The sequence below is a fragment of the Cinclus cinclus genome, chromosome 2, assembly GCF_963662255.1.
Source record: "Cinclus cinclus chromosome 2, bCinCin1.1, whole genome shotgun sequence".
In the NCBI taxonomy this organism is placed as follows: Eukaryota; Metazoa; Chordata; class Aves; order Passeriformes; family Cinclidae; genus Cinclus; species Cinclus cinclus.
Genome location: NC_085047.1, coordinates 113,187,884 through 113,212,858, shown reverse-complemented (window position 1 = coordinate 113,212,858; position 24,975 = coordinate 113,187,884). Strand labels below are relative to the sequence as shown.

At 41.7% G+C, this 24,975-nt stretch overlaps 1 protein-coding gene across 2 annotated transcripts in view; it reads left to right on the top strand.

Annotated features, from left to right (window-relative positions):
- ABCG1 (ATP binding cassette subfamily G member 1) overlaps positions 1-24,975 on the top strand; it is a 49,624-nt gene that overhangs the window by 11,614 nt on the left and 13,035 nt on the right. For both annotated transcript variants that reach the window (XM_062488172.1, XM_062488171.1), the window contains exons 3-4: positions 23,605-23,722; positions 24,483-24,615. In XM_062488172.1, the coding sequence (XP_062344156.1) occupies positions 23,605-23,722; positions 24,483-24,615 (251 nt within the window). The remainder of the gene's footprint in view (positions 1-23,604; positions 23,723-24,482; positions 24,616-24,975) is intronic.

Genomic DNA, 24,975 nt, shown 5'->3' with positions numbered 1-24,975 from the left:
GCAAAAGTAGAAGCTAACTCGAGTAAAAATGCTGTTAATTTTTTGTTGTTCACTTCTATGCCATTTTGGAAAGTGCCTTCTGGAAGTCCTTGGGGTCTGAGCTTACCAGCTCTCTAGGGCAGAATTTTGTTCTATGGGGATTTAATATCTCAGAGTTCAGCTCTGTATCCTCTAGGAAATTATTTGCTTCACACTTTCCTGTAGCATTATTCTTGTGGGTAAACTGTGGATACAGTACATGACACTACTCAGAATGTGGTAGGCCCTCACTCAACTGCTTTAGAATTCACATCTGCACCCTTTAAACTTTGGATGGATAACTTTGTCTTCTATTAGAAAACAGTGTTTCATCTTACTATTAAAACAACAAGTCAAGACTTACAAGAAAAAACATGCAAGGAGAACCTCAGCAAAATTTACATGGTAGTTTAGCACGTGGGAATGAACTGATTGGGATTTATGATTAAAGCGTTGCAAGCTGAAAGGTGGGTGTTCATTTTCAGAATGAAAGCCCTTGAGGCAAAACCAAAATCAATTAGTAATGCTTTAACTCCAGAACCTCTGTGACTTGCATCTGGTGAGGTGCAGAAGGCATAAGACTGAGTTTTTGTCAAAAATAAACTGTGAGTTTGGGTCATCGTGCCCAGATTCCCTTCCTTTGCTGCAGGCATCTGAGAGAACTGGCCATGTACCTTCTTGTGGGATTATTTTATTTAATAAATTCAATAAAAGACCCTGTTGAAACATGGCATCCATGTAGGATGAAAAAATGCCCCTCTTTTTTTTTAGGTATACCTACCAAAGGAAATCACATGCAATTCATATTGCCAAATCTTGTATCAGAAACTTCTGAACAAGGCCTTTTATCTCTTATCAAAAGCCTTGGGACAGTAAGAAGCTGAGTTGTGGTGGTTCAGATTGCCTGTCTACTGTGCCAGCTTTGAACTAACCAGCCAGAAATTTTTGGTTAACACCACTGGTACAGAGGACAACAAATCCACCAGCCCTTACTTAGACTGTACCATGTGGAAAATTTAGTTTCTACTGTGAAAATATTTTACAAGCAGACCTTTAGTCCCTGGACTAGAGGCAGAGTGTCTGGACTGGCAGAGTGTCCCTTATCAAACCCAGGACCAAGCTTTAACAGACATCTTGATTTCAAAGTCTATTAGGAAATGGAAAAACTGAGGGTCCTCAAATAGTCCAAATGTACTCACTTTTTCACCAGTCTCATGAGAAGAATACATAATACACTATGGATGGATGGATTCCTGCCCTTTTCAACCAATTCTTTAAGTTGTTCATCCCCAAGTACGATGGAGAAGGGCAACAGCACAGACAGAGAAAGCCAAACAGCTTTGGTTGTTTTCAGTAACTTTGAACCTCAGTAACTTCCTACAAGTAACTGTAAGGAGAACTACTGAAATATCCCATTAATGATTACTGTGGAAGTGGATCCCTTGTGAATTCTGTGCTTTGGTGCAGATGTTTGATTTTAATTTGGCCTTTGGACACTTTGTCGCTTAGAAAAGAAGATTTTGGGGGGAATATTTGATCTGAATGCAGCAGGACTAGTCCTGTGTGAGTGTCTCTGGAATGAGGACAAAGCAACTCTGTCTAGGAAATGGTGTGGCTGGAGATGTGTGCTGCAATGTGGCTCCAGTCATGCTGAGGGTCCTTATTGGACCTTCTTGTCACTGCTGGGCTTCTGTTCCAGTTTACAGCTCATTTAAACTCTGCTGATTTGTGGGGGAAACAGATGCACTCTGCAGACTTAATTTTCTTCAGAAGGCACAGGGCTGAAGCCATCCAGATTCTTAGCAGGCAGAACTACGAGGAATTACATAATAACCAAAGAGATAACCGCTTGTTTGCTCAGGTTTTTTTTTTTTTTTTTTTTTTTTTTTTGTTATGTATCTGTTCCAAATAAAAATAAATGGCAGAGACCTTGGCTTTACAAGCTAATTTACCATCTGCCTCTCATCTAGTGTGTACAGCTTGCATCTTTTGTGTAAGAATCATATTTCTTCCAGCTTCGCATGTTTAGAGTAATGACAAATGTTGTTTATAATTGCAGTACATCTGCTACAAAAGAGAGGAGAAGATAGCATGTGCAGTGGTCAGGTTCCTGGGTAAATGAGAATGGACCTGTGCTCTGTCTCCTGCTGAGCTTTAGAGGGTAGGCTTTTATGCCAGACAGAAGAAAGAAGTTTCAAATGAAGTGATGCACACGGTTAATATGAAATTAAAAAAAAAAAAAAGAAACCTACCACAAACTGAAGCATTTAATACTCCTGTTAAGCAATGGAGCTAAATTCTGCCCTGTTGCATCAGTTTTGTGCTTTTGAAGCAGTCAAGTGGATGGGGCTGCACCAGCAGAGCCAGGCCAGTATAATTTTTTTTAATCATGGTGTTGTTATTACCTGAAGTGCTTTGAAATTTAAGCCCTCTAATAACACCAGCATGGCAGGGCTAGAATGGGTAGGTGAGTACCTAATTAAAAGAAAGGGGATTGAAGCTAAATATTTGCCATTAGAGGAAGAGCATTTTCTTTTCCTGGGTCAAAAAGCCACAAACTGCAGCCAGCTTATTGCATATGAATATCAAGGCCTGAGTGTCTAAAATGCTATTTGAGGCTCATAAAGCTGAAGCCTGTGGGTGGCTGTCTGGAATGGAGTTCCATTTCCTTCTCCACTTGGAGAGGTGAAGGTCTTAATGATGCCACCAGAGAAATGTGAGTCAGAAAGCGAAGGACAGTGCAGAGGGGCACATCTGTGCACAGCTGGCAGTGGAAAGTTACTCCCCTGGGTTTCCATTTTGACCCTGAGTCTTGCAGAATTAATTGAAGAAGAATTTGCCCTGGAGGAACAAATTGACATTACATAAATACGAACACGATCGATGAAAGACTTTTGGAAAGCAAGTTGGGTCAGTCAGAACTGCTGAGTTCTTCACCAGGAGTGTCCTATGATCACGACAGTGAAAATTAGGAGCAGCTAGGAGCTGGTGGGGCTTTGAGACATGAGGGGATTCCTCCTGCCCTGGTGGGGGGCAGCCTTGGTTCTGTAATTCCAAGTCCAGTTGGTGGTGAGGCAGGGCACCCAGCCAGTGTAGTGCCAGCAGGACAGAGGGCTTTTCCTCCCCCCTAAATACAGGTGACATTGGGCAAACCTGAGCAGCCCCAGTGTCTCACTGACATTCCTCCTCTCTGGCTGACTGTGGGTTGCACACACAAGCACACACAAAAGATCTCTCCACCAGTGGGTTTTGGACACGCTGCCCATCCAGTCAGACTCTGGTCTCCTTCAGCTGTTGGCACCTGGACCTACCGTAACCCCTCAGATTTGCAAGCTCTTGCTCCAGCAATTGGTGTGCAGAAATTTCTGCTACTGGCCACTGAGTCCATGGTGGTGTCTCCTGCGCATGAACTCACAGTGGTGAGGGCATTCCCACATGGGGAGGTTTGGAGCAGTGCTCAGCAGGAGTGCAGGCTGGAGTGCAGTGATGAGGAGCTCTGTCAGACAGGCGTAGCTGCCTCCTTACATGCTTCTGGCCCCTTTAATCCCCATTTCCATCTATTTTCTCAGGCCTGTTCCTCCTCAGTCCCTTGATCCATCCCCTTTCCCTGCCTTTAGCAAGTCCCCTAAGTGTTCTGTGATGGATATTTCTCACTCTGTAATTCCCACAGCCACCCCACAGCTGGTTTTGCACCATCCCAAACTTCTGTTCCCCCTGCATGGCATGGTACAGTACAGCATTCCAGGGAGAGAATTTCCCTGTGGACACATCTTGGTGGGTTTTCCTACAGGAACAGTAGTGCTGTCCTTTTCATTTTAGCATCTTCAGAGTGGCCAATTCAGAGGGCTGTGTCCCCTGAGCCTCAACTCAGTCTCTCTGCTCACTCTGACTGGCCTTCTATCACAGAACTGAGCAAAGACCATTTTTAGATCTTCTTGGCTGATTGGATTTTTCCAAGCTTTGAATTTAAAAATAAATGAAATAATATAGCTGGCCAGTTGTTTGTTTAAGCCCATGGAAAGTTTCCCTGTGGTGTAAATCATCACTGAAGTGGAACTCACATTAGGCATGTTTTTACCCTCACATATGAAAGTTCCAGGAAAGTTGTGACTGCAAATAAGGAATGGAGCTGCTGCACTTGTGATTATGATAAATCAAGTTCTGCTGTCTTACAGGCTGAGTTATGACAATATGTGTGAGCTCCTGTATCACAATCAGTCAGAGGAGCTTGACAGACATCCCTGAAGGAGGTTGACTATTTGATTTCTTGCCTAGGAGAATGATGATGTAAACCTGAAGGAGAAATACATAACCTGAAGTATTCACCAGTCCCTGAACCCTGGGGTCACTGTAAGACTTGGTATTCATGGAGAATGATCGTGTCTTGTGCAGTAGTCTGACATCTGGGGGCTCCAAAAGAAAGATGAAACTTCTCAATATACATTATAACACTTAACAGATTTACTCTTTAGTCTCCAAGCAGAAGTATGGGCATGAGTCTCCTGAATCCCATACATTCTATTTGCATTATAAAATCAACCAAACAAATAAAGATAAAGCAGGTTTCCCATATGGGGCATGGCTGTGACATTTTAGCACTCATCTTTTGATTCTTATTGACAGGCAGTAAAAATAAGCAAAGTGAATTGGGACAAAAGGTGGCACATGTTTTACAGTTAATAAAAATAACTTCAAAGCCAACTTCAATTCTTCTCAGATGTTCACAGTGTGCTGCTCTAAAAATACAGGCCCAAATGAATGTTGGAACCACTGCAATGACACACTGGACAGTTTAGCCAAGGAACAGGTATCAGCATTCTGCCAGGGCTGTTGTCTTTTGATAAAACATTTTGGACCAAATTAACAGAAATTAATAAAGTTTGATGAAGAAAGGGTATGGCCTAATACCCAGAAGGAACTTTTTCACTTATTTGTATGTCTCACTGCTAAAGCTGCATTCTAAAAAATACAGAAGGCAATGGAATTAATTTTAAATGTCAGTGTTGAATGTCACCAACATGCAAGGCATATTTATATGGTGGTGGAATGTGTCAGCAGACACCGTCCCCTATAGACGTGTCTGAAAGCATCAGAGGACCCCCTTTCAGAGTACTAGAAGTAATATATTGCAAGTATATTGTATGTGCATTGTCTTTCTAGTTATAAATATATTCAATATATATTCATTTAATTTACCTGTATAGATACCTGTAAATATGAGTGAATATATATATACACAGGCCATCAATATTCTATATAATCTATATCTATCTATGTTATATATAGATATTTATAGGTTATATCTGTTTTCATATTTAGATGTGTATGTGCACATACACTCAGGTATATATATTTATTTATGTACAAAACTTGGCTGCATATCACTGTAACAAATACTTTGAAGATAACATTTTAATCGAGGTGTATATTCCTCCTCCTCCTTCGTAGTGACAAGATGATATAATTATGGGAAAGCAGCAGCAACCTGATTTTTTTTTTTAAATGAAAATCAAGAGGGTATCGGTTGCTTAGAAGTGGTTCAGGTCTGTTGCCACTGGATTAACAGCATAACAGGCTAAAATAGCAGGAAAAATGAATGTAAAATGGAAGCTGTTGTATCTGAGTGTGAGTGGTGAAAAGAATGGCATGAAGAAATGGCAGTATTTCGCAGATGCTTTTCAATAGGGACTTATTACATTACATAAGTTGAGTAATTTTCTGCTCCCAGTCATTTCTCTCATAATCAGATTGTTCATGCTTTGTTCTTATTTCCTTTAGAAGTTGTAAGAATTGGTTGGAGCTGTTGTGTAGCAGTGGTGGGTCCAATTCAGACCTGTTTGGGCAATTTTGCCTGTTTATAGCTGCCGACATCATTTTCTGAATTTCCTCATTAGCTGAGCATTTTTGGAGCTTGCTTTCCTGCTGGGTGTAAAGGAGAGTATGTTTATGTGCCAGATAAATGGCTGCTACTTTTGTTTGTTTGAAGAGTGGTTTGCTGGTGAAAACCGGGGAGACTTGTATATCTTGGAGTGTAGGAGGAAAATACTGAGGTTTTAAGTAGAATAATGTGCTTCGATTTGCAAGAGCCACCAAGAGAGTGGTGCAGAGAACAGGGACATGGTAGAGATGTTCTTTTGGCTGATTTTACTGGGGACTAGAAACATTCCTTAACTGCACCAGGAAGGCAAATAACAGCCCTGCGGATCTGCAGCTGGAGGGCACTTCCCAGGAAGATCTCTCTGCACCTGGTGGGTATCCACATTGCCTTGTGGCTGCATTTGTCTTCCCCGAGCACCTCTGATGTGGGAAAGGGAATGGGCCAGGGAGGGTACTGGCTGCTTGTGGTCAGCCTGGGGAGGATTCACTCCGTGTGCCCCTCACACATCTCAGAGCTGCCAGCAGGAGTGGTCTGTGGTCGCTTTGTCACTGGGGTGAGGAGAGTGGGATGGGCGTGACAAGAGCTGTACTGGCATTTTTGCTGGCCACACTGGCACTCCCACACCTCGGGATTTGTGTGAGTTGCCCAGTGGCTTTTAGCAGATGGTCCCACCTGTCCCTCCTCCAGCTCCCCCTTCCACAGGAGCAGCCATTCTGTGCAAGCACTGACACCAACCCCACACAGAAAGAGGTGGCTCCAAATGGTTTCAGGGTGTTTACAACTGTACACAAGGAAAGGAGATTGGGGAGATAGTCAAGATTAACCTCTCCTTTTGTATTGCAGTATCATTATCTAATGAGATCAGAAGCAAAGCCCAGCAGCTTAGTCAGTATTAGAGCGTAGGCACCCATTTCAGGAGGAAGCCTTTGAGAAGAGCAATCCTGAGCCGTCCACCTACACCATTTTCTTTGCAGCTTTGCAAGATGGAAAAAGTGACAGCTGTAAACCCCCCCCCCCAAATGCAGTTTCATGTTCTCCTCATGTGCTTTGCCTCCAGGCATTTCTGCCCCCCTGCACCACGACTCATGAGTGATCTCTGGGGGTGACCCCAGCCTCTGCTGTCCCTGGTCTGAAACAGGAACAGAACAGCTCTGTTGGAATTCATGAGGGCAAGGTCTGGTTCTGAGCCATCCATGCTATTTCCACTAGACCCGGTCCCATTCTTGGGGTTTATGTACTTTGGGACTCGTGCTCTGTTCTCTGCCCTTGCTTCTGCATCAGTTCTGAAAGTACTTTCTGGTTTAAGTTCAGCAAACACAAGAACATGCCTTGTGCAATTTCCACAAGCATTATTCTAAGGTAAGAGATGGTGGGATTTTTGTGGGCAAAGCCAAATTTAAATTTTTGTTATGTTTTGAATAAACCACTCTTTGTGACCTTCACCTTACTGACATATGAGTGTCTTAAGAGCAGTGCTGTGGGAGCTGTAGCAAACCCTTCAGGTGTTTTAAGGACAATTTATCATCAGCAAATAAATGGAGAGTGTGGGAGACAGGAATTGAGTAGGTAACATCCTGTCCCTGCTCCAAGATCTTGACTTAATATTTGATGTCAGTAGACTAAGAATGTGGGACCAGGGCATTTGGAGGCTACTGTGCTAACAGTAATCTCAGCTGTAAATACACAAGAACTATTACAGATATGACAAGTACAGAAGTAGAAGCTCATCCATTGGGGGCTGATAGCAGAGTTTAAAAGCAGCGTGTTGGGTTCTACTCAGGTCTTCATTGGAAGTGGAACAGTGACTCAGTTTTAACACATACACACAGGAATTTAAAAACATGGCAATATTTTGAAAATGTTGTGATCTGGAAGCAGAGCAATGTTCTGTACTTGTGCCATTACCCAGATTGCTGCAGCCCCTGTCAGAATAAGGTAATCTCACCTGTTGGCACAAGGACAAAAAAAGGCACAGGTGGTACATTCATCACTTGCACATAATGATCAAAAGCATTTAGCCAGCACTGAAGTGAAAACCAACAATATTAGAAGTGCTTATTTTTCCATTTGCACACAGGCTACAGCTGTTATTACTGTGCCTTGTTCTGTCACATACATTTAGAATAAAATTGCTTCAAAACTCTGAACTTGTGCATTGCCCATATGGCACTGAACATGCTGCCCTGAGAACTGTCTGTAGCCTGGAAGACCACAATTGCATTTTCACTGTGTGTAATTAATGTGACAATGAGATTTTAAAATTGTTTTAAGGTATTGTTTATTTTTAAGGTATTTTTTAAAAAATGTGGATGGCATGAGCTGTTGTACCTAATAGGCAGTAGAACAATTTTTTCCTCAGGTGTCTCACAGCAGTGAGAAACAGAGCTGGACACATTCCTAGAATCATTGAATGGTTTGGATTGGAAGGGAACTGAGAGATCATCTTGTTCCAGTCCCCTGCCATGGGCAGGAACACCTTCCACCAGACCAGGCTGCTCAGAGCCCCATCCAACCTGCCCTTGAACACTTCCAGGAATCCAGGGGGCATCCACAGCTTTTCTGGGAAACATATGCCAGGGTCTCACCACCCACACAGGGAACAATTCCTTTCTAATATCTAATCTAAATCTACTCTATTTTAATTTGAAACCAATTTCCCCCTTGTCCTGCCACTCCATCCCTTTTAAATAGACCCTCTCCATCTTTCTTGTCAGCTCCCTTCAGGCACTGGAAGGCCACAGTGATGTGGCTAAAATCTTCTCCTTTCCAGGCTGAATAAGCTCAGTTCTCCTCATAACAGGGGTGCTACTCCTTTGAATCCATGTATGTTCCTACATGCAAGAGCATGTGTACAAACTAGACAGCAACCTAGGCTCCTTTTATTTACAAGTGCTTTCATTGATGGTCATTGATTTAAGTTACTATGAATTTAATCCAGAAGATGCCAGACAAGTGAATCTCCACATTTCCTAGGGCAAATAGCTCTGGTGGGGTGGCCCTGGCTTGTGGCTGAGCATCCACACAGCCACTCCCTCAGTGTCTCCTCCACACCCCCAGAACAGGGGAGAGCAAAAGCTGAAAATTAATGCATGAAGATCAAGGCAGTTTAATTAGCGAAGCTCATCTGCCTTTGTCCCCTCCTAGCTTCTGGCACACCGCAGGCTACTCAAAAAAAAAAAAAAGAAAGCCTTGACTTTGTGCAAGCCCTTCCCAACAATAGCCAGAGCACAGCTCGTTGTCACTAGTGCTCCAGAACTGCTCCATGGGGGCTGCTCTGCAGGAAATTCACTCTGTCCCAGCCAGACCCAGCAGAAGAGCTCACATTTAGTGTTTACATCATGACTGTTTGCAGCTGGTTAAAATAAACCCCACATTGATATTCTGAGGTCCCAGTGCATCTGTGTTACTATGTGGAAGGTTTCCATCTTCCACTCTTTTGAGTGGTGCAACATTGCCTTCTGTTTAGGTTGTCACAAATTCCCGATTTTGATCCCTGAGCTTGTGGCAGCTTCTGAACCAACACAAGCCTGTGCCACTCTATTGATTTTAGTGTTTGGCAGGAGCTGAGTGTGGAGAAAACCTGTGATTTTTAGATTTTTAGGATCAAGGCATGTTTTAAGATGATATGGATACTCTTCTTACTGTGTCTCTTCATTATTTCATTTAAAATGACAGCAATTGTGGGAGAAACTGTGTAAACACCCTGGATTCTTTGTCTCTTCTTTATTTCCTGTGTGCACTGATGTGTTAATATGGAGCAGAGATAAACCACTTACAGAAGGAGTAAAGTATAGGTAGACTAGTGACACAAAGCCATATAGTAAGAGGATAAAGAAACCTCAAGTGACGAGTCAAGTTGAATTTTCTGGTCATGCATCAAACCAGCACTTATTTGAAATGTCCTTGCCAGTTTAGTTGGTGGTCAGGAAAAAAAAATAGAAACATATTGCCTGGACTTTGGGAAAAAAGCTGTGTATTGGAATATGGTTTACAGAGACATCTAATTAGAAGGATATGAGAAGACCAGCATTTTTTATGTGTCTCTCTTGCTAATGATATACATGAGTCTTCAGGCCATTAAAACAGCTCATTTCTTTTGATGGACTTCCAGTTTGTGGAGGAAGCAGCTGCTTTTACTACCAAATTTCTCCTGCCTAATTAGACCAGTTGAATCAGACAGCTTAAATCAGCCCATAGCTTACCCTTTGCCTCTTCACTGAAGAGCTGAATAACCTAATTGTAAAGAAGGACAGAACATGTCAAAAGGAGTTACAGTTGTTACTGGGAAATGAACCAACACAGAGTAAAAAATACAAGGGAAAAAAGGCTGTTAACACAGAGGGCCTCCTGATGAGACTATAATGAAAATCCCTCTGGAAATTCTCAATATCCTCCCTTTGTTGGAAAATGACAGTGCATCAGAGTAGAAACTTCTTATTTGTTCACTGTATTTTCTTCTGGCTACATTTTCATGCAGGAAATTTGTTAGGTTGAGGACTTTATAGCTAGGAAGAGAGAAAACCCAGTTGAGTGGATGACCAAGGCTCTTGAAACTCCACAAGACCCAAGCTGAAGTTCTTGATCCGACTCAAGGACTTAGGCTTGGATCATCCTCACTCAGTGAGTTCCACTGGCCTCTGGAGTGATTTGTTGCTGGTTTACCAAGAACATAACCAAGCAAAAATAAATCCACCTCCAAAACTCAAAGCTGAATTTTCTCTCTGCCTCAGAATAAGGTGGAAAACCTGTAGTAGAAGTCACCTTTTTGTGATATGAGTTACTGCTTCCCACCTTGCTTCAATAATAATTCTTTAGATAATTCCTAAAAGACCAGATTCCCAAAATGCTGAATGGCTCTGATGCCTTATTTTAGTATGTCCTGAAAATGTGAATCAAAGTTCATTCTTTTTTTTTTTTTAATTTCAAATCCTTTTAATGTGTACATTTGAATGTTTTTAATCAGTGAAATCAAAATTAATCAAATGGATGGTATTTATACTATGATTAAAGTGCACTTACCAATTTTTTCTCTTGTTTTGTGTATGAAGAACTTTTCTCTTAAAAACTCTTGATTTTTCCCTGGGACATATTATTGATGAAACATTTAATTGCTTAGGATATGTGGTTAGCAGCAAGACTCCTGCTTTGCTCGTGCTACTCTATAAGCTTCAACTAATCCATAACATAAAATGTAGGTCAGCTGGAGCTTTTAAAAACAGATGGAAATTCAGAAGTTTACAGTAGGGCAATGGATGGATGTCCCTGTGAGGCTGCCAGCTTCTCCAAACAGAAAAAAAAAGTAGAAATCAGAGTGCTGAAAGGTGCTCATTCTACCTCATTTCCATTCCACAACCAGCAATGTCCTGTGCAGTGGCTTTTGTTTGTAACATGTTCGACACTGACATGCTACAGAAGATGATAATTACTTCTGAGGTGTTTCAAGGATTTTAAATTTAGTTTACTGACAACGAAAAGTATTTTAATTTGGGCAATTTCATTACTGTAAATATTCTAGAAGGGAGAGGTAAAACCACAGTGAGAAGTGGGGGCAATCCAGGGTTTATTTCTGCACACATTTCAGGTATGCCTTAATTTTTACATTCAGGAACATAGGTTGTATCTTTCACTAGATTTGTGCTGAAATAAAATAAATACATTAGCCTGTGTTTCTGTTCCATTAAAGACTTGAGTGTTTGGAGGAGAAGTGATCAGAACCAGCGTGGCTATTTCTGAAAATAGAAGGCTCCCAGGACACGTGCTCTGGCTGTCCATATGGCAGGGAGCAGGGATGTCCTGCTGCTGCCAGGGCTGCTGCAGCCTCAGCAGCTCTCCCAAAAACCACTCCTGCTCCCTCTGCCAGAGCTTTTCCAGGTTGGAAGGTCCATCAGGACGTTTCTATCTGTGTCTCTGCTCCTGGGTGTGTATAGGAAAGTCTCAGTGCATGAGCTTAAAATTAATTTTTAAAACACCTCTGATATTTGCCCCCAAGTGTGTTTTGAAGGGTCCTCCTGGCTCCAAGCATTCCTCACCTTCTGGTGGGAGGGCATGGGACAGGAACAGTGGGAATGTGAGGGGATGGAAGTGCATCTTGCAGTTTGCAGTGCAGAATTGGTTTGAGAACGTGGGGAGAGGCAGGGCAGGGATGTGCAGGAGCTGTTCAGAGGGTTGGATGGCCGAGGTTGCCTGTTCTTCACAGAAAGTTCCTGTCATCACTAGTGCAGCTGAGTTAGATGTGAAAAAAATGGAATTTGTTTGGAGTCAAATGTGGCATTTTGAGCTTCCAAAGCTGACTAATGAACTGTGATTTTTTTTTTTCTTGATATCAGACTCACTGGCAGCTTTTAAATTGCAGTGAGTACGGCTGAAAACATTTTTCAAGATCCAAGGAATGTCTCTCCTCGTGTCTGTAAGGGCTGGGAACAGGCGTTATCTTGTGGGCATGTGAACCATGGCAGAAGTCTGTTTTTGACAAAACTCTGTTTCTAATATTCTGAAAAAAGGTTGGGTTTGGTTTTTTTTTTACCTCTGCAAGTTTACAGGAGACATTTATTCACGTTCCAGTTTAACCTAGAGTTTGTGATGAAGATCACAGAAGGCTTTCCTTTGTTCACCAAACTCTTTGGGCCAGATACTGCCACGAGGCCCAGTGTGGAGGAAAGAGATGCTAAATAACTCTAGAAAGCCCCAGGGCTCCCCTCTAACCTTCACACAGGTGGAGAGGAGGATGGAGCCAAAGTTTTACTTTTGCTTTTTCCCCATCCGTCCTTCTTGCACTGGGTACCTGAGGGTGGGGAGGCTGGGAGGAGGAAGGGAGAGATTCACAGAGAAAAGGGGACTCAGCATCAGCACAGGAGAGCCAGAGCAGTGTTCCCTGAGGGAGGAAGGTTTTCTGTCTGCAGTGACCCAGCTGGATCCACGCTTGGCAGGGAAGGCAAGTGGGGCAGTACAGTTCAGAATAGCTGCTGGGATATTTCAGAATGTCTCCCACTTGAAGATTTTTGTTTTTTTTTTCTTTTTTCAAAAAGAAGGGGCTGTTGTGAGGGATTTTATTTGTTTCCAAGACTGTGAATAACACTATTTGTACCTTGATGTGTGAAGGTACTGCAATTATGAGAAATTGCTTTCTGCCTGATTGTCACACGTAAACAGCTTTCATCTCACAGCGTATCAGGCTCGTGACTCTGGTTTGTCATTCCAGGGAATGTGTCAGCCTTTCATTTCAAACTGGGTTGGCTTTTCTTTTGTCAGGGAAGACCTTTCCTGTGTGCTGAAGTAATAGAAACAAAAGCAATTTAAAAAAAAAAGGCAGCAGAAAGCAATTATCAAACAAAGATTAGGCTATGGATATTGCTTGGAAAAGACAGTTCTACTAGATTCAGAAGAAAGATGAAGCTGTGCACTGTTTTTTTCCTCCCTTCATATTTCCTAAGGGTTGAAGATAAATTAGGGTAGCTATTTTCTGTGCAGGCAAAGTACAAGCTATGTCCCAGATCTCCAAAATGCTTCAACATGTAAATACTGCTTCTGGAGCCATCAGGTCCTGCTGCAAGTAGAGATTTATTTGCGTTCATGTTTGAAGGTTACTTTCGTTCATTGACCTATTTAATTGTCATTCTCTATCCCCTGCTGCAGGCATATGGCTCCATGTGCCTGTGGAGGGAAGAGGAACAGTTTTAACTCTCTCAGGCAGAAAGACTCCACAGGAAAAACCTCAAGAACTGAATCTTAACACAGATGTAGCATGGTAATATTAAAATTAATAATAATAAAAATAGTAACAGCAACAATAATAACAGTAAAAGAATGAGAATTAGAATAAAGAATGAGAATTAGAATAAAGAATAAGAATAAGAATAAGAATAAGAATAAGAATAAGAATAAGAATAAGAATAAAAGACCCCTGGACCCACATGTAATGGTAATCATCCTGTGAACCTCAGTAAAAGGCTGCAGGACCAAATAAAAGGAAGACAGCAAAAGTGAATGAAAGGAAACACAGGTTACTTAGATGCTTCTGCTCTGGTCATAACCACAAAAAAACAGAATTAAAGGGGGCTGGCACAAACTCATCCATCTCCCAGCACAGTGGGGAGATGTAACCAGTAGTATCAGGAGCAAGGAGGTTTGTCACAATATTGGTGACACTTACTCTGTTCCTCTCTTCAGTTGGTGGAACATTTCCCAAGAAAACCTGAATTTTGTGTCCACCTGCAAACATCTCAGTTTTTTCTGCCTTGGAGGTGTGGGTTCTCCAAGCAAGGGGAGATGGGTTGTGTAATCTACTAAACTTTCAAACTCAAATTTAGGAGGTTGCAGAGCTTGCACAACTTAACAGAGTGTCGTATCTGATTGGTTATTCTGAGGAAGAGCAGCGTTCCGATACTAAAATAATGTGATGAGCAGCCAGGATAACAGAGAAAGAGCATGGTGCACATAACTCTTATTTCAGAGTTTCAAAGGAGTGGAATCTTTACTTAGTCAGGGCTTTTTTGTTTGACTGGACAATGTGAACTGTCACATCCAGTGTCTTGCATAAGTTCAGTATCTAGTCTGTGGATCTGAGAGAGCAATGAAATTAAAGGACTTTTCAGATTCTTTATAATCTACAGCTTGGTTTAAGATTCTCCCTGTGCTAGAACTCAGTTTCTTGCCTGATTTGCCATCTTCTCATTGTTCTCTTTTAATTACACAACATGACCTACAGTGACTGGGGATTTTGTGTTGTAAATCTTGGCTTGGAGGCTCACAGTCACTCTTTAGGCTCCAATTTATTGTGTGTTTTTCTGACTTGCCACAGCAGGAATGTTACTGTTCAGCACAGAGGAAGTGCCCTGCTGTCAAATATTAGGCATTCATAAAAACAAAATTCAAAACTTGCTTTTAAGTTTGTCTTCAAACATTTAGCTTTTGAGTAACGCCTTCCAAAGCTCATCTGGGTTTTTCAGGCTCTCAGATGTTCTGGTTAAGTCTGAACCCAGTGCTATCTGCACAGGGCTGTGTGCTCGAGGTAGTAGATAGCTTGAAGAAAAAATGTGTGAACTGTCCCCAGTTATCAGAGTGCAAAGTAAGTGCCAGGTATTAAAGACAGAGAGAAAACACAGTGTTTGATACCTTTGTACATCCTGAACATGGCCAGGCTGCTCTTATTGATGAGTTCCTGTAACAGTGGTGGTGGTTTGCACCACCACATTCGTGGTTTGTCTGGAGTCTCTTCTGTCTTCACTCAGTCAGGATTAAAAAATACACAAAGGAAACGGATTTTCTCGTGCTCGGGCTTGGTTGTTTATTAAATCTTATCTAAAGTACAGAAAGTTCTGCAACACTTCTAGCTACCACCTAGAAGTGAGCAAAATGGAGCTGAATCCAGCGAGCTACAAGGTCTCTTAAAGCTAAACAGTCCAGTAGAGAAATAAGACCTATATTATTTGTACTTTTACCCAATAACTAAATTCCTGTGACCCTCAGTGTGATGTTAACTATGCAACCAGAAACTACTGCCTGAAATCATGAAGAAGGAAGGTGAGCACTGAAAAAGACACAACCCAAAATCCTCTGTGTTGTCCCATACCTATTGCTATATTATAAAAACCTCAGATTTAAAACCCTTCACCATGTGAAAGCACACACTTCTATTTAACTGCACACCAGTGATTTTAATCACTCAAATTTGGGATCCTTCTCCAAGGCCTCAGTCAAAAGCAGTGTTCTCCTGGGGGTCAGTGTCAGAAAGCACAGAAAGCTTAAAAATCCCAGGTTTGTGGGATCCAGCAAGCTCTCAGGGAGAATCCAAAGGTGTGGAGCTCCAATCCAGCCTAAGATTGGGAATGTGCAATTGCTGTGCTCAATTGCTGCCATTGTGCAAGCTCATGAGGGACCACAATCAAACTGACATTTAAACCCACCAAAAAAGATACTAAAGTCAGCCATAATTTTCTTGGCAGTGGATGGGATTTCTCACAGCATCGAGAGGCTCGGTGTCTCACCTAAGCTAATTCCCACTGTAGTGAAGAGAGAGGCATTTCCACAGGGTTATTTATCCCTTCCCAGAGCAGGAATGCAAAATAAGTAGAATTAATCACCAGTCCAGTGTGCTGGTTCCTATCCGCTGATAATTTGTGGGCCCCAGAAATGAGTTTAGGTTGAGCATCCAGCATTTTGATGTGTCGAATTAGGTAGATTGAGCACTCCAAGCCTGGCTGTGAGCACGGGCTAAGCCCTGCATCTGAGTTGCAACTAATCCACCTCATGACCACTAAGTGGGAAATCGGCTGTGGATCAAGAGCAACATGTTTGAGAAGGCCTGGCTCTGGGCTATATTAAGAAATGCAGTTTAGTCCACTACAAAGAAAGAGCTTTGCTGCCCACAGGGGGATTTCTTTTCTTTTTTTAAAGCTTGAAAGACTTATTATTTTAGGTTGCGAGGAATAAATTCCTCATTTCTGAGCTGGAATGAGCTGTGAGGCAGAGGAACTTGATTTGGTTACTTCAAGCACTCACTTGGCTTCTCTGCCCTTTCTGTCCTGATGTTTTGGTGCCTGGCATGCTGTTTTATAGACATTTACATAACGAAGGTCGTTTCTCTGAGGCAAGGTACAAGAATACATTACAATTGCAAATTCCCTTAATTGTCCTAAAGCAGGGCTCAGAGCTCAGACAATGGAAAATCCTGTTCAGGGTCCCTGAGAGACTGTATGAACACAACAGAAATATGTGGATGTGTTGATTCTGAAACTAGAGTGAGAAAATGATTGGTGAGTAAAAGGTTTATTCACTTTTGATACACAATGGATGGCAGAAATTATGAACCAATGACATATGAGTTCACATACAGGTTTTATTTGGTAGGCTTAAGCATGTTTATTATTTCTAGTGTGACTTTGCCCCTGCAGGCTTTGTAGAGGTATAGTTCAAACCAGTATAAAATTAGGAAGGTGCCTGTTATTAAAGCAATATATTTTTTCACTCTGTTTGTCAGGAAAGCTGTTTCTGTCCCCCAGATTTTCTGGGAATTAAAAGATGCTTTTCTTTCTTCCCAAGTACCTGTACCTCTAATTCACTTTAACTTAAGCTTGTTTGAGCTCAGGGTGGAGCTTGGGAAAGAAACCTTCATCTAAATAATCCCGTCAAGATGGTTTTTAAAATCCAAATTATTTAAATAATCATCAACTGATGCAGATAATCCCTTTCAACTGAGAATTTACAAACTGAAACATCTACAAACCCTGTTGATAGCAGGGAGAGGAAAGTGTTCTGTACTCAAGTAGTGGCTGGGGAGCACAGTGCCCTGGCTGGTTAAAGCAGAATTAGAAATATATGGCAAACACCTCCCTGACTGTATTCCAATTTAGGGCAACACCCTGCCTTTGATCTAATACTGGTTTATGTGAAAAGGCCCAAGTTACTTCATCTTATCACTGGATGAAGCAGATTGCTGTAGTCCCTTCTAGTGAACACAAAGATATTTTTCTGGGAGAGCGGCTTCTCAGGAGTCAGAAAAGGGCTGAGATGCAGAAAGTGAGTAATAGATTAAGAAGGAGCAGGCAAGAGTATTTCTTTTTGGCATATTTACACCTGAGTGTACAGAAAAGGATGATGTAAAAATGATAAGGAAATTTTTTTCCTAGCTAACGTTTTATTACATCTCCAAATGTAAATCTGGCCTTGAGCTGTTACCTGTGTGTGTGAGTGTGTTTCTCATCTTGTGCTTCTCCACAGAGTTTCTGCAAGTATTTCCCAGCTGCTCAGTTTTCTGATAGAAATCTAAATAGTCTACAAATGAAATGCCTGACAGGTCACCTGAGGATGTTTCCAGCCTCTGGAGGGACTTCTGCAAGGTCCCTGTCTCAGCCTAAGTCACTAACTCTCCCTTCACTATGACACAGGACCACGTTATCCTGTTTTTCCCTTACTTGTGCAATTGTTGTCCAGTTCATAATCCACGGAGTGCCCTTTGGCCATCGAGGTATGACTGGTGGATCTCAGGGGCAGCAGCAAAGTCATGAAATTTCTGGGATTATTTTTCCTTAATAGGAGGGTTCCTTACTCCTGCCTCAAGGGGAAAAATCTGACAGCTTGGTTCCACGTCCCCTTATTTCAGTTTTGTGCTGGGAGAATTCCCTGGGTTTCTGCATAAGTTTGGGGATTTTTTTAATTGATATCAGAGGAGGTGAGGTGAGGGCTGAGATTACAAACTTTAGAATAGGAAAATACAATGGGGATTCTTTAATGGGTCAATATACAGTGCCAAGAAATTGCTGCAGTTTCTTGTAATGATTTATGAAACAATTTGGCTGATAGTACAGTAAGAGAACAAATTTGTGAATTGAAATTTAAACTGCTGTTTAAAAAGTATGTTGAAAGCATTAAAGTAAGGCAGGTAAGTAATACACTGGATGCCAGAAATGTCTTCTAAACTTCCAGCTGGATATTTCTCAGCAGGAATACACCCTAGCTAAAGAAAGTACCACAAAATGATGCAGAAATATAGTCCTTGTGTAATTATTTAATTTTTAATAAAGGAATGCTTCATTTGTGCCTGGCAGGGAGCACAGAAGGAGCAGGTTATGATGTCTGTGGTTTTGATTTCTAAGTGCCAAATGCTGATTTCTTTGTGGCTCAGTTTCCAGTTGTTTATAGCTCTGCCAAACTCGTGCAGCTTGAGTTGAAATTTCCTGTATTACCTTTTACTTCAGTAAATGCTCAGAGAAACCTTTGAGCAGTTTCAGGCCAGTGGCACTTACAGGGCACCAGCAGCTATTTCCTGCCTCCAGAAAAGCTTGTGATAGAAGAGAAGCAGTTCAAATACACTGGAAAGGGCAAATCCTGCAATAATTGCAGTGAGCAGGGAAAGCCTGCTGTGCTCACCCGAGACCTGAGACAGGGTCTGGGTGCCTAATGATGGAGGCAGAAATAGGTTACAACACCTAGAAACTTCCACGAGTCTGTGTGACATTTCTCTGAGTAACAAGTGAGGATTACTGATGATGAGATGAAAATGAATGAAGCATTTCGGTCAAAAACTTAGAGGTGGCATTTACATGAGGAAATTCACTGTGAGGTAGGAGTGGGTTTTGCTTATGTTTTAATTGGTGCTGATTCAGATGCATCCTTAAGCATTGCTCCTACCCCGAGGATGAGGAGGGGATGGCTTGCTTCTTTCCAGATTAATCATAATTTCTGTGGGAATGGTTAAAGCAGATCTCCCCATAAATCTCTGCAAAATCCATGAGGAAGCAGATAAAACCATCAACATGTTTCTTCCTTGCTGGTTCCAGTAGTAAAAATTTTGTTGACTTGAGCAAGGAGAGCTCCCTTAGCATCTTCATCAGAGACACGAGGTCACCTGTGTCCATTCATTGAAAAAGGGGTTTTTGTTTTGCCAGGCAGGGAGGGAATCCCACCTCTGAAATGGGGGTCTGGCCAGGCCAGGCAAGTGGTTCAGCTGCGAATTTGGTCAAATATCACAGTGTCCCACATTTGATTTCATGGGAAATCCTAACATGGGAAAACAAAACACATTCTCCTTCTCAGGAGAAGCGTTTAAACTCCAGAATGCAATGTGAGGTGTGAAATTCAAGACCAAAAGGTTTTGTATGACCAGAACTTTCTGTTTCAGTTTTGATTTGTTTCTGCTCTGTTCTATTTTTAGGGGATTGGGCTGAGAAATTTGCTGAGGGGTTGTTCTGGTTCATGATGGCGTGTTAATGTTGAATCCATATTTTAAGTAGCTCTTGAAAACTGATATTAAAATTCCCACGGGTATCAGCCCCTAAATATATATGTTTAAAGGTTGTGTCACAGTAACTTCAGGAGGGGGCTTAGAAAAACTGAAAGATCCACACTGATTTCCATTGGAAATTGAAACAGTTTTAGGAGAAGTTGAAAAAAGAGAAAGTCACAATGCTACACTTGTTCTTGATTTAAGTTGAGTCCAAAGCTGCTGTGGTTTGGAACTGAATGGCCCATGGTGTGCATCCACCCTGGCCTGAGCTGGCTTTGAGCCTTCCATTAAACTCTGCCATATCCAAACTCCTTGTGATGCCTTAAGTTTTAGCTTTCGTATTTTCCAGATTCTGCACTGCATTGGTGTGTGACTCTGAACTCCATATAAAGTGTTACAAGTTCTGCTCACAGCTCAGTCACACAAACCAATCCTTTTCCAGCCCCAGAACCAAGGACACCGCTGCAGCTTCAGCCCCAAAAAGTGCAAACAGCAGAGAACTGAGGAGAGAATCTGGGAGGATGGGACTGCAGAACCTGGAGCTGGAATTGGACAATGAACCCCAATGTGGAAATGGACCAAAACTTATAAAAGTGTGACAAATTGTGACTCAGCATCCATTTTGGGTCCATCTTGGGTGTAGCTTGACCAGGCTCTTGTACTGCCCAAGGTGAATCCTTTCAAGGCCTTTTAATAAACACCTGCTTTATTCCTTTAACACCGCCTGATTTCTGTTCTAGGCAGCCTCTCGAGGCATCACCTGCTGCAAGGACTGAGGTGAAGGAGTTAAAGGTAGTGAGAAATTCCTGATATATGTCAGGTGGACATGAAACAGGGCCTGTACTGTGGGAATACAATCCCCTCCAAATGCATAATCTGTTTCTCGTGAAAGACATGTGGACCTGTATAGAAGTTTTAGGTCAACAGATTCAGTTGAAGATTAGCCTCGATATTCAGAAAGGGAAGACTGTGGTTACTTAGGGGACTTTAATTCCTCAGAAAGGATTATACTGGGGCACCACACTACTGCCACAGTGTCAAATCTTTTTTGTGGGCTTGCTAAATTAACCTTTGTAATGGAAAAGCTTATTACAGTGCTCCAGTCAAAGGAAGAGATGGGTTTGAGTTTGTAGCAACTTAAAATGCCAGTGATTAGGATCCTAATCTAATATTCATAGTTTTGGAGCTTTTCTTTTATTTCTTCTTAAAGCAGATTTCTCTACTGGATTTCAAATGACTTGCAGAGAATTTCAGGAAGAATTTCTTCATGGAAAGAGTGGTGAAGCATTGGCAGGGGCTGCCCAGGGAGGTGGTGGAGCCCCCATCCCTGGAGGTACCCAAGGAATGACTGGATGTGGCACTCAGTGCTCTGTGCTGGTTGACAGGGTGGTGACCAGTCAAAGCTTGGACTTGATGACCTTGGAGGTGTTTTTCAAGCTGATTCTGTGTCTCTGTCATGAGCCCTGCTCTGATTTAACGTTATATGCAGGATACTTAAAATGGAAAACTCCATCAGAGGGACAGAAACACATGCAGGTCACGAGGGGGAAGATGCTGTAGTTAAAGGTAAACCAATCACCATTTGTGAAACTCTGGAAAAGTGACTTTAATGTGTGTGATGTTAAATCTCACATTCACACATAGGGAGAGCAAAGGTTTCAGGTTTAGGTAATGATATCTATGTTACCACACACTTGCAGCTGCTGAGTTTGTATTTTAGGTTGTATGCCCCTCGTTGATGGCATTTTTTATCATCCCTCATGAGTTTGTGCAATGGTTACTGCCTGGTGCATAATGCAAATAACTGGTGGTACATTCTAATATTTGAGTCCCTTACAGGTTTGACAGGACTGGGAGGGAGCTGGTTCTCATTACACTGAAGAGGCAGAATGAAGGACTTTGTCCCTTCAGATCCTGTTTATTAAATATTGCCATGTCTGAAAGGCCTGATTGTTCTTTGCACTTTCCCTTCAGTCGCTGCTGTGGGTGGTGGCATTGGTGTGAAGGACAAGCTGGTTGACCTTGTGGATCTCTCTCTTCAAAATTACTGTTCCTTTTGATAGATTATCCTTGCTTTCTGTTTCAGGACTTGTGCCATAAACAGCCAGCGTGGAGACTCTGCTATTTTCATACCCGTGCTGCCTCGTGGCTTCCAAACAAGTTATTTCCTCTAGGTCCAGGGCAAGAGTTATAGTGATAAGTTACTGGCCTGTTTTTTTTGGTTTTCTTTTAAATACACTCAAGAAAATGGTTATTTTGATCCATTTAGTCAGTTACATTTCTAGGATGTCTGCCATGAAAACAGTGTGATCAGATATTTCTAGAGAGGTTTTGCATTGTCCCTGGGCTGGGGTGTGCTTGGGGAAGAGGATTTGCTGTGGATTTGGGAGACCACACAGCAGCATGACAATGCTTTTGGTGCAAATTTTGCTCTCCTGTGGCATAGGAGGAGTATGAATCCAGAATGGTGACAAGAGGAAAATTTAAAGAGAGTAAGTGGAGATGAAAACAAATAATGAAGTTAGGAAGAAAGAGAAATCAGAAGATAACCCACAGTTCTTTTTTTCTAGGAGCTTGCAGACAATGTCCTTTTTTTCAGCATTTCCATGTTCCAGCTGCAGCCTGTGCTGATGATCAGAGGTCTAGTTTACAGATGATCAGAGGGATAGTTTACATGTGGAATTTACATTCTGCCTGAGTATCCACCAGTGTGGCAAAATGGATTTCCAAGTCCTGACTCTGCATGGAAATGGATTTTCCACCCTTCTGTTTTGGTTTTAATTGAACCACATCAACCTTGTCAACATATGAGATTGGTTTTCACACCTTACTTAGATTTTTTTATTATTATTATTAACAGCTTTAGCTATAAGCACTAGTAATTAAAATAAAGCAAGCAAGCAAAAAAAAAATAAACCAACCAACCAAAGAAACCCCAACCAAACAAAAAAAAAAACAAAAACAAAAACAAAAACAAAACAACAACAAAAGGGAAAGAGATCCTGAAAAATTTAAATGCTGGTCAGGGCTCTCATCACCTTCCTTAAACAGTTTTCATGCCTTTGTACATAAATCCTGCAGGGCAAGGTGGATGAAACTAGTCCAAATCTGGAATTCTCATTGGAGCATGGTTTGCTTACACTTAGAATAACATGGAGTTAGGGCTTTTAATAAAGGTTTACTGGCAAGGATAATTAACTCAGAAATAAGTTGAAATGCTTGAAGGAGGTGGTGCCACTCTAGAACATCCTTGCCTGAGGATGTAATTATAGTGGCATGAAGTTTTGAACGGATTAATCTAAATGAGAAAAAGCCCTGCATGTTCTTAATCTGGAATAAGTGTTTCCCTAGAAATTGGTTTTACAGTCATTGTGGTCAGTCTCTCTGTCTAGAAAAGCCTTTAGAGTTCCTCTGGTAAGAGAATTCTTGTGGCAGGAGAATTAAGAACTTTGTGTATCTTCTTTTGCTGAGTTTCTTTTCATAGAAAACATTTTTTTTCCTTTTTTTTTAAATGGAAAAAGGCAAAGGTCTTTGAGATCCTGGCTATTACTCTCTCTAAGAAGTTGATATCTGGGTGAGAGGGCAAAATTTTGGCACTGAAACTGCAGTGATTGGAGGGCAGCCTGCTCCAAGACTGTTAGCTGTGGGGTATTGGATATTTTAACAGTGTCCTGGTAAAATACTCTGAGAAGAGACTTACAGAATGCCAGCAAGGCTTCATAGCCCTGTTTAAAAATCATCCTGCAGTGAACCAAGAGTGTGAGACCCTGTAATCCCCTTTGTGTCGCGGCAGGAAGCTGCTACTCCCACTCACTATTTGGATTTTAATAGTTTTTTTTTGATGGTTATTGTAGCATGCTGATATTGGCATCAACCTCTCAGGAGGTGGCTGTTAACACCTGTTTGTCATCAATATTCAGTGGAAATGAACTGTCATTGCTCCCCAGATGTGATTAAGGGTTCAGTGAGCTTTTCTTTCTTCTTCCAGGTTATAAGACCCTTTTGAAAGGAATTTCAGGGAAGTTCAGCAGTGGAGAACTCGTTGCAATTATGGGACCTTCAGGAGCTGGGAAGTCAACGCTTATGAATATTCTGGCAGGGTACAGGTCAGTACCAATGAAAATCCCAAGTTAAGGTAAAACCACTGAGCCTGAGGGCTCCTAGGAGACAACAGCAGAAGAAATTTTAGCCTAGAGTTTGTCCAAAACAGGCACTTCAAAGATTTTGAATTAGATTCTTACTGCTTATCTTTTTTTCCTCTGTGTCCTGTTTTGGTCATTTGGGATTTATCTCTTAACAGATCTGATCCAAAAATAATAAGCAATTTAAAATCCAAAAAAAAAGCCACATGTAAAGAAAATCTCCTTTTTTGGCCATGTAACAAATCTGACTCAGTGTCTTATGTTTATGATGTTTTTAAAATCACATAAACACTTGAAAAATCTACTGTTTTTAATCGCCACTTCAATAATGTTGATGTCTTCTTCACCAAAATGCAGTGTCTGTGCTTCAGCTTTCTAATTCCCCTCTTGTATGTCTATACAAGCTGTCTTCATCTTGTTGGCATTTGGGGCATAAGGAACAGGATAGACAAACCTAAAAAAAACCCCAAGTTTAACTTCTCGATATTTTTTCCAGATATTTATGTACAACAGCACATGTTTTGAGTAAAATTTTCAGCAACACAGCGTGAAGCTTTATATGAAAAGAAAGCGTAATCAGGAAATAATTTAATTCCTACCCAGTCTTTCGAATTTATTTCCTAGTGGCAATAATAATAGTAATACCTAAGACTTTCACGTGCTCAGTCACGAGGCAGAACAAGTGAAGGCAGGATTCACCTCTGGTTGTTCTGTTTGGTTTCAGAGAGACGGGAATGAAAGGAGAAATCCTCATCAACGGGCAGCCCCGCGACCTGCGCTCCTTCCGCAAAGTCTCCTGCTACATCATGCAAGATGACATGCTCCTTCCTCACCTCACCGTCCAGGAAGCCATGATGGTGAGCTCTGTTCCTTGCTCTAATTTATCTGAGCAGGAGAAAATGGAAAATGGTTTGTGTTGTGCCCTCGGTCTTACTCCCGGCAATGCCGCAGGATGTTATCCCTGTCTGATCCTGCTCAGTGGAAGTTCTTGGAGTTTGTTGATGCCTTCGATTCCATTTCAGGCTCATCCTCCTAGGGATTCTTTGGCTTTATAATTTTCATTTTGTGCCCAGCATTATGATTTGGAAGGAGATCTAAGTGTCTGCTCCTTAGATCTCCTAGAGAATAGAACCTGAAATTCTTCACAAATGAGCCTTTGTAGGGACCATCTGTTTGCTTGGGTGGTGGATGAGTAACCTCATCTCTCTCTCTTTCTC